Source organism: Columba livia, chromosome 3 (assembly GCF_036013475.1).
Source record: "Columba livia isolate bColLiv1 breed racing homer chromosome 3, bColLiv1.pat.W.v2, whole genome shotgun sequence".
Lineage (NCBI taxonomy): Eukaryota > Metazoa > Chordata > Aves > Columbiformes > Columbidae > Columba > Columba livia.
The window spans coordinates 120840945-120849764 of NC_088604.1; the positions used below are offsets into that span (position 1 = coordinate 120840945).

Below are 8820 nucleotides of genomic sequence, written 5' to 3' on the forward strand. Positions count from 1 at the left end.
TTGAATGCAGACACAGCTCCAATTGAGAGAGAGAATCAAATCTCCGTCATGTCGTGGCAGCTCTGGACTTTGGATGGAGCTGGAGTGTAATTGTGGTTTACATTTTAACTGAGCCCGGAGAGCAGTACCTGATACTCCTTTATGCTTTAGAACAACAGACACATTTCATGTGGTAGAGAATACGTTTGAAAAGTTTTGTGTTGTGTTTTGTTGTGTTTATTCTTCGGCTGATTGCTGTCGATCATTTAGTAGAATTATTTTTCATGAAAAAGCCTGTTCTAATTAAAAATTATGGTTTTGACAAGATGCACTTCTATTCCCCCTGGATAAAGCTGCTGAAAGAGTTAACTTTGCTGGGATATTCTTTGCTGAATATGTTTGAATGTGTGTGTGTGTAGAGTGTGTACGAGTTGCATGCTATTAATTAATAGGACTGCACATTCTTACAGTTGGCTCAGGAAGGCTTTAAAAAACTTAACCTTGTATATGCCATCAAGCTACAGCCCTGTAATTGTAATCAGTAACTCACCAGTCATTTATAATGTTCCCAAAGTGAAAATACTATTTTGATTGAGTTTATCCTACTTAACTAAAAGGGTTTAATTCAAAGAGGGACATCAAGCACAGAATTATTTTTTGAATAGTGAAAGTACATCCCAGTGCCGGTGCCTCTGGTCAGCCGGCGGGTGATTTACCAGATATCACCACTTCTGTAAAGTAATGTGCCATCTAATTACGAACTAAAAACTAACGCACTGATTATCAGTCATAATCTCATTCTCTATCACATTACCTTGTTACAATTTATAATGATAAAATTGTTTTAGTAAAAAACATTTTACAGTGTTCACAGTAGTTTGGCAAGTTGCAGAGCTTCCCACAAATAGAGCAGAATGTACATTAACCCCTTCATGAGTCTGGACGCGAGGCTGCTCCCCGAGTTCTGGGGTGCAGTCATTTGACATTTACACACGCTTGTCCCTCTGTTGCATATTTTTCTGGGAGGCAAGAAGTGAGATGGTAGATGCTTTCTGGGGAAAGCTAACAGGATATCCTGTTCCGTGTGTGCTTCTCCATAGGTTTTTTGATTTCGTTGATATTTTCCTGAAATACGGGGTCACCTTACTTGACAGTAACTTGATCTGTTGCCTGCCTTGTGGAAAGTTTTCTTTGTTTCGACGCTTCTTGAAGCTGGGCTGTCCACTGCCTTCTGGGGGCCAACTCTTGTCCTTCATCCATTGCTCAACCAGCGCACACAAGGAGTACAAGGAATGGCTGCCGTATCTGCTCCTGGCTGGGTTTAATCCGGTCAATTTAATGCACAGAGTCTGGTAAGTAGATAACATAACCTTGTTTGCTTAAATAATGTATGGTAACGTGCAGAGCTGTTGCAATGTTAGTTAAGGCATGTGCTTTCAGGGGATGGTGCTTGATAATCAGTTGCCCCGATCAGGAATGGTGAGGGTTACGGAAAGCCTGAAATAAATCATCCACAGGTAACAGTTGGGTTCAGGAAAACAAATGTATTTTAGGAAGAAAATCAGAATGGAGATTGTTTTATCACTGCCCTGGAGAAAAGCATCATTTTGCAGTTTTATCTTGAAGATCTCTTATTAGCCTCCAAATGGAGTTGCAAATGGCATGTCTGTGTGCGGTATGGTAATGGTACGAAGAATTTCAAATCCCAGGAAAGAGGTCGAGAGGGATGGGAAACAAATGGAAGGTGAAGCTGGGCCAAGGCCAGCAGGAGAGGAAACAGATGTAGTTAGAGATTGCATTAAACAAAATAACCTGGCAAAAATTCCGTCTCTTTTTTTGGTTCCTCCACATACAAATGACAGCTTGGTGATGTTTTATGTTTAATTAGGCATACAGAATTAAACTTATGTTTAAAACTATGAAGCATTTGCATTTTCTTCTGTTTTTCTTGTCCATGAAGATGACCTTACTACCATATGTCTCAGCCATTAACATAACATGAGACGGATAAATTCATTACACACCTCACTTAGCTGTATGAAAGGAGTAGGATTTCAAGGTTTACTTAAATATTGATTTAAATTCCAGATGCTGTGAAGCTCTCTCTGGTAGTGTTGAATGCATTCATTAAGGACTTAGTGAGAGAGATTCTGCTGATCGTTAGCATCCATGCCTTTCTGAACTAGTGAGAGTAGCATACATAGAGCATAGTGTGTCTGTGCTTTGGAGATCACATTTGTTCACAGGAGAATAAGTGATTGTGGAAGTAAACACACCACAAGATTGCAATTCGGTGAGCAAACAAATCTCCCTGTCCATGGATATCATACACGATCCTTTCTGATATTTTGTTATTTTGTTATACCAATTACTTCCTTCGCTTAAATACCCACTTTAAAAATACTGCTTATCACCTCATAATCTACAAAACTAATGTTCTTGTAAGTTTAACTTCAATATTAACTATTCTATCCTGGAAAATAACAGGAGCGTAATAGGTAACAAATGACATGTATGCATATGGTTATAATGCTTATAATGCTCCGGTCGTTTGACCCCTTATTAAAATTTAGGAGGAAATGGAATAAGAAACTAGTGCAGAGGAGAATGCTGCCTATTATTAAAGCATTTACATTTCAGAGCAGGTATTTTTCTCTTAAATTCTAACTTTTAAAAAGAAATGGAGGAAGATAAAATTATATTAGTAAAGACTGTCAAAAGTACTTTAGATTTCTCTTGAATGGTTTTCTGGTTTTAGGCTTAGGATGTAGGTTTTTAAGGATTTGTTAGAAAATAGTAAAGATTTCAGTGCATCGTTTCCGTTATTATATTTATGGTATTGTGTAAAATAATGTTTAATGGGAGTTTTTGTTACGCAGGATTTTCTCTATGAGCGTGGATGCCCTTAATTTTGCCCTGGAGTTCACAGACTGGAAGAGACTTCCTCTAGTTGTACAGCAAGACCTTCTAGACTACGGGCAGAAGACAACTTGGACTCCCAAGAGTAAGCAATGCAGTTATAATTTAAAAGAAAAGTCTGTTTGTTTGCCAGTGTCCAGGCTGTCCGTGGGAAACTGCTCGGTGTGCTCAGGCACCGTGGCAAAGAAGGTGCGATAGTCAATACAGGCGACAGATGTTGTCTAGAAAACATAACCAGGTTGATTTGTTTTTCCATCCTGTTCTGTAAGCCTTGGACAGTAATTAAAATACAAACCATATCAATCATCGTATCATATGTCTACAAATGGAGCTGTTTGTTGTTGCTCCTGCAATCAAAATGTGGTCAAAAAGCCAAAAAGATTGAATAAGCGGTTGTCCAGGAAAGCACATGCGCTCGCTGCGTTCAGCCTTCAGAAAAGCGGCTCTAATGCACAGGTCGTGCTCTGTGGCCTGTGCGTTATGTTACTGAAAAATTGCACTCGGATGCCTTTGTTAGTGATGAATTTCTAAGCAAATTCTTCTTTAAAAGCGTCTGTAATGTTTTTAATATTTTTTTTAATGTCGAAGTGATAGTGTTATTAAATAATACTTGCTTTGGAATATTTGAAGCTAATTAAGACATCTTTTTGGAGAAAAAAAATTAAAGATTTTGTTTGGGGAAATTTAGATGAAGTTCTTTCTTTGTTTCCTTTGCTATTAGTAAAAATATTTGTATTGTAACAGCATCCAGTACCTAAAGCCGAAGAGGGAAAGCACAGAGGAAAAAGCAGGGGTGGAAGTTTGGGAGTTTTTAGTTTTTCATTCTTTCAGCCAAGGGCAGCTTGTGGCAGGATAAGTCCATCTGTAATATGGGAGTTTGTGTTTGAGCAAATGCCTGGTTACAGACGTGTTTGTGTACATTTCAGCGCTGCGCTTGTCTTAAGTTATTTAGCAACATTTTGGAACATTTAGGGCAACAGAGCTGGGGAAGGCGCTGGAGCACAAGTGTGATGGAGCGGCTGAGGGACCTGGGGGCTCAGCTGGAGAACAGGAGCTGAGGGGAGACCTTCTGATCTCTGAACTGCCTGAAAGGAGATGGACTCGATGGCCTTAAAGACCTTTCCCAACCTAAATGATTCTGTGATTTGGCATCATACGCAAACTGAGTCCTGCTCTCATTTAACAGTTATCCTAAAAGTGCTTTCCCTTGTGTTATTTTGTTGCTGTTGTTACTTGATTTACTTCTAGACTTAATTTTTCATTTCTTGTAAGGTGGAGTGGGCTTCTCTCTCCTCAAGTAGGTAGCTGTTCCAAGCTGGTTAGATTAAACTTTGTGATTAAGGAGAAAATGATTCTTTGATACCTTTTTCTAGAAGTTTAAGGTAACTTTTCTAGCTCCTATATAGGGAAATTCCAAAAATGCTGATTTGAGCAGACAACCCTTTGCTCTCAGGAACTCTGCCTTCTTATCTGCCAGAGACACTGGCGGGGGGTGTTCAGCTGGGATCCAACTAAACCAGATAACCATAGGCAAGTGATGTAATCCCATGGTGCCCTGTTCAGCGTTTGACTTGCTCTTTAATTTTTCAGGCTTTATTCCTCCCCTGTCTCATCTTTGTCGGCTTGGGATCCGGTCCCTTTTAAGCAGCGAGTGCCTGCGATCGGACCAATTTATCCGGCGGTTGCCGTTGCCGGCTTGTCTGCAGGACTACCTTCTCTACTTGGATGTGCTGCGAGCCAGCGGAGTCCCAGAAGCAGAGGTTTTTCTGAGGCAGAGTGCGCAGGGAGATCCCCTTAGCAGTGACTCCAGCGATGACAAGTAGGGACACCTGCCATGCCTAGCTAGGTGAGGTGGCGGAATTCTGACAGTGCAGATTTTGTAATGGCAGTTAGCAGACGCCAGAGAAGAACTGCTGTAAGTAACTGTAGTAATAAATCTTTTCATGCTGCAGATTTGTACTATGTCTAGAAGTTTGTTTGAAGTTCTGTGATTCACTTGTTTAAAAAGTCTGCTTTGTAAAGTGGAAAAAAAGGCCTGAGAATCTTCAGGCTGGAGGATAAGGGGAGCTGTGTGAGATAACTAAAGGAATAGAACTGCGCCTAGCAGGAGACAAAACAGAAAAATGTTTTGGCTATTGTTGAGAACTAATTTTCTTTAGCTGCAGTTACAAAATAGGAACCGAAGCTCAGAGCTTTAACTGACAGCCCGCCTGACAAAAATAAGAGATGCAATGAAGAATGGGGAGACCTCAGACTATAATTTTGCAGTTGGCCTGGATGTGACGCAGGGCGGGTGACAGCTGGGATTGTGGGGGTAGAATTGTCCAAGTGTTTTCCCGCTCAGCATCCCTTTTCAGGAGGCACCAGCTCAAGCTGCTCTACGCTGTGCCTTGTGAAGAACTTCTGGAATCCATGCCTGAGTCTCTGCTACGAGAAACCTAGCGAGAAGTAACTTCTCTAACAGGTAGAAAGTTAATATAAGAAAAGAAATTGTTTACTGAAGGAACAGTGATTTTATTTGTTACCTTTCCTCAGTTGTCTATATTTAGAGGAACATTGGAATGGGAGGCGGCTCGGAGCCTGCTCCCCTTGCACGGGCCAGGTGCAAAACAGCCCCACAAGCACCAACATGACGCAGCGGTACAAAAAACCCTTCTTCAATCAAGTGAAAAAGTAACCGCCGTCCCCACAGGGTGGGTGACAGGGCCACTGCAGGACCACCATGGTGGGAGACAGCTGCATTCCTCACGCTGGGAAAGCCCTCGGCCTCTGGAGGCGAAGCCGGTGCTGCCAGGCTCACTGGTAGTAGATGCTGAAGGCGTGGAGGATGTACAGGAAGGTTGTGAGGAAGGCGAAGAACTGCAGGAAAGGAAGAAGAGCAAAAGCTTCGGGTCAGCTGGGAGAGCGAAACCCCATCTCCTCTTCGTGCTTTTGACCTGGGAGAACCTTCCAGCCTTAAAGAAAAGGTGAAGCCCCCACACTTCCTGGGTGGCAGCCACACAGGGCTGTCCCTGAGCTGCTAGACCCTGAGAAGCATATGCTGCCTCCACAACGGGACAGAGAAGAGCTGAAGCTCTGATCAGTGTGACACTGCTGGCCTTGGAATGGCTTTAATACATGCACTTGCTCCAAGGAGAGTTGCAGGTGCTCCGACCTGCCTGGGGTTTTCTGGACCGACTCACCGTTGCGGCACTGTTGAGCTGGTAGTGACCCAGGGAGTTGGAATTGGAATCGGAGCCGTAACCGGGCTCAGAGATGATGGTCGCATTGGCTTGCAAGACAGCAGCGCTCATGTACAGAATGGCCGTGGCACCGTGGTACAAACTGTCCTGCAAAACAAGGGAGCGGCGAGGATCAAAGCCTGCCCAGGACTGTCCTCTGATGTGCCCTGAGGATGAGGTTCATCCTCGGCATCTGCGAGTGCTCAAAACCCTTGTGCCACACCGAGCCTTCCCCCGGAGCCGTGCAGCAGTAACAGCATCACACAGCTGCCTAGCACCTGTCGTCGGGGCAAAAGGAGGAAAAAAGAGCCGCTTGTTTGCAGAAGTGCCAGCTCACCCGTCACCAGCCACTGTGCTCTTGTGCCCACGCCAGTGCTGCCAACATCTGCCAGCGTCCCTGCCCTTCCTTACCAGCACTTTCCAGTTCTCGCTGTTCTTGTGGAAGCCAATGAGGTAGCTTAGGAGGAGCAGCAGGGAGATGAGCCAGGAGCTGATGGACACGTACATCACCCATCCCTGCAGCAGCGGGGCAGCCACGGAGGTAGCAGCGACGAGGATCCACACCCATGTCCCGCAGACCTGCCAGGGACAAATGCAGGTGCCTCTGAGTGCAGGATGGGGAAAGCCCCTTTTCCTCACTGAGTCCCTGCTCGCCTCCCTCCCGGCTGGCCCCGGCAGCTGTGGGAAGCCCTGTCTGCATCTTTGGGCAGCGTGGAACAACCTCCCAGAGTGTCCCGGCACGACAGCAGCACCACAAGCTGGCACGAGTTTCCCTGAATGCTCTTGGGAAACACTTCAAAACATTCCATACAAAAGGGAAAGGATTGCCGCCGTGTTCGGCACAAGCAGACATCTCGCCCTGAGGGCTTTGGCGGTGTGGGAATGTAACGGAGGATTGGTGAGGAGAAAAACTGTGGATACGCTCAAACAACTGCAGCTGGGGCGTAGAAAAGCACGAATATCACGCAAAACCTCTGCCTGGGTGCTTAAATGCTGCTTCAGAGATTCCCCGGATAGCAAGGTAATGAAAATCAATTTACTCTTTGGCTTGTGGTTGTTCCTGTGACCTGCCCATGTGGGCTCACACAGGCGGAGAAACCAGAAAATGTGCCTTTATCTTGGAAAGGCGAACGCAGGTCAGCCCAGCCCTGCTTGTTAAATGTCCTGGGCTTGAAATCACAGCACGAGGAAGTCACCAACCTAGAGTGAGTTGCTCGCTCTGGATCCACCTAAAATATTTACCATGCACAAACAGCATGTGGGGTTATCTGGATAAGATCAAACTCCCCCAGGTTTGCAGCGGGGAGCTGAGCCCCCCGGCACAGGCAGCTGACGGCAAAGCCCAGCCACACGGTTGTGCCCACGGAGCGTGGGTGGTGTGGGTCAGCGGGGCTGCCTCGTGTCAAAGTACACCAGCGGTTATCTCTGCCAGTCCCACCAGCTGCCCTCTGGACCCAGAAGGGATTGAACGATTTGTGGAATGTCACACATTTTCAAGATGCCCAACTGTCTTCAAGCCCTTGGAAACATTTAATGCAGAGAACAAAATGCCCTTGATTTTTCAAGCAATTTCTACGCAATAACTAGAGATGCTTCTGCCCTGGAGGTGCCAGCAGCTCTGCAGCCTCTCCCAGCCCCACGGCAGCCGGCAACCCCCGGTATGGGCTCAGGGATGGAGCTGGAACAGATCTCGTCCTCAGATTCTTCCAAAAAAACCTAACAATCATGAAGACCACATTTGTGCATTCAGTATAAGCTAAGAGAAAATATGTTATTTCCCATTAATGCTGTCTTCAGGATCGTTCCAGGAGTCACTCCCAGATTATTTTAGATACACTTAGAGTCATTATTGGGGGCTGTAGGCAGCAAAGTTCGGCATACTCACTATCTCCGGTAGGATGAAGGCGTAGGGGACAGTTTTGAAGACAACAGGTCCGGAGGGCAAGGCAGGCTGCGTGGAGGCCGCGGGGGCACTCACTGAGGCCATCTCTCCTCAGCTGACACCGCGACCGCTGCGGCTCAGCTCTGCTTGCATTTGCCCGTGTGCCGCTCCCCTGCGGGGTTTTAACCAACACACCCACAGGGACGTAATCACAGAAACCAGCCCGGGCTGGCACCACGCCGCTTCCTCCGGTTATTGGGGTGGCTTCACACACCCCACCGCCAGCACCAGGATGGGACAGCGGGACCCCAGCCCTGCCGTTGACACACAAGAAATTCAAGGTCTTTAACAAGAGGGGAAAGAAAAAAAAATCCTACACAACACCAGGGCAGAAACATTTCCTGCCATCAATTTTTGTCCTTGGCACGCTTTCAAACCTGAAATATTTTTACTTCCAGAATCGTTGCCTCCTCCCATTTCTATTCAAGTTTCTGCTCTGTGTTCACATCAGGCTCCCCTGCACCCAGCGGGCACGTCCAGCCTTCAAAAACTTGCAGCTAAACGTGTTTTACAGACAACTCAACGCACTGTTACGACAGGAGGGGTTGCCTGCGTGCCCGTAAGTGCCTGAAAAGTCTGAAGGACAGCTACCGGGACAGCTTTAACTTCTGCCTCCTGGCAGACACGTTTTGGATTTGACAAGCACATGCTGTGTTGGTTTTTTTCCAGAGGACTCTGCCTCATCGCACAACTCCTGGATAACCGGCGGGATGAAAAGCTGAAGGCGGCATCTCTGCCTCATGGCCTAGTGAAGTCATT

The 8820-nt window shown here is 45.9% G+C and overlaps 2 protein-coding genes across 12 annotated transcripts in view; one reads left to right on the forward strand and one right to left on the reverse strand.

Annotated features, from left to right (window-relative positions):
- Nucleotides 1-4849, forward strand: part of ASB3 (ankyrin repeat and SOCS box containing 3) — a 34326-nt gene extending 29477 nt beyond the window's left edge. For all 11 annotated transcript variants that reach the window (XM_065059997.1, XM_065059989.1, XM_065059992.1 and 8 more), the window contains 3 exons: nt 1080-1331; nt 2859-2983; nt 4489-4849. In XM_065059997.1, the coding sequence (XP_064916069.1) occupies nt 1080-1331; nt 2859-2983; nt 4489-4721 (610 nt within the window). In that variant the 3' untranslated portion in view covers nt 4722-4849. The remainder of the gene's footprint in view (nt 1-1079; nt 1332-2858; nt 2984-4488) is intronic.
- A 539-nt stretch (nt 4850-5388) lies between these two features.
- MALL (mal, T cell differentiation protein like) lies at nt 5389-8144 on the reverse strand. Its single transcript, XM_005513165.4, has 4 exons — nt 8005-8144; nt 6531-6698; nt 6081-6227; nt 5389-5757 (listed from the first exon to the last, which is right to left on the reverse strand). Exons 1-4 carry the CDS (start codon nt 8104-8106, stop codon nt 5695-5697), a joined length of 480 nt encoding a protein of 159 aa, XP_005513222.2. The 5' UTR covers nt 8107-8144; the 3' UTR covers nt 5389-5694.
- Nucleotides 8145-8820: the final 676 nt, after the last annotated feature.

What these genes read in the sequence shown, in the direction of transcription:
- MALL (XM_005513165.4), bottom strand. Translation starts at nt 8,106, where the DNA reads ATGGCCTCAGTGAGTGCCCCCGCGGCCTCCACGCAGCCTGCCTTGCCC. An exon ending in CCTTCATCCTACCGGAGATA is followed by an intron (nt 6,699 to 8,004) that starts GTGAGTATGCCG and finishes TGTCCCTGGCAG; the next exon opens with GTCTGCGGGACATGGGTGTG. An exon ending in GCGAGAACTGGAAAGTGCTG is followed by an intron (nt 6,228 to 6,530) that starts GTAAGGAAGGGC and finishes CTTGTTTTGCAG; the next exon opens with GACAGTTTGTACCACGGTGC.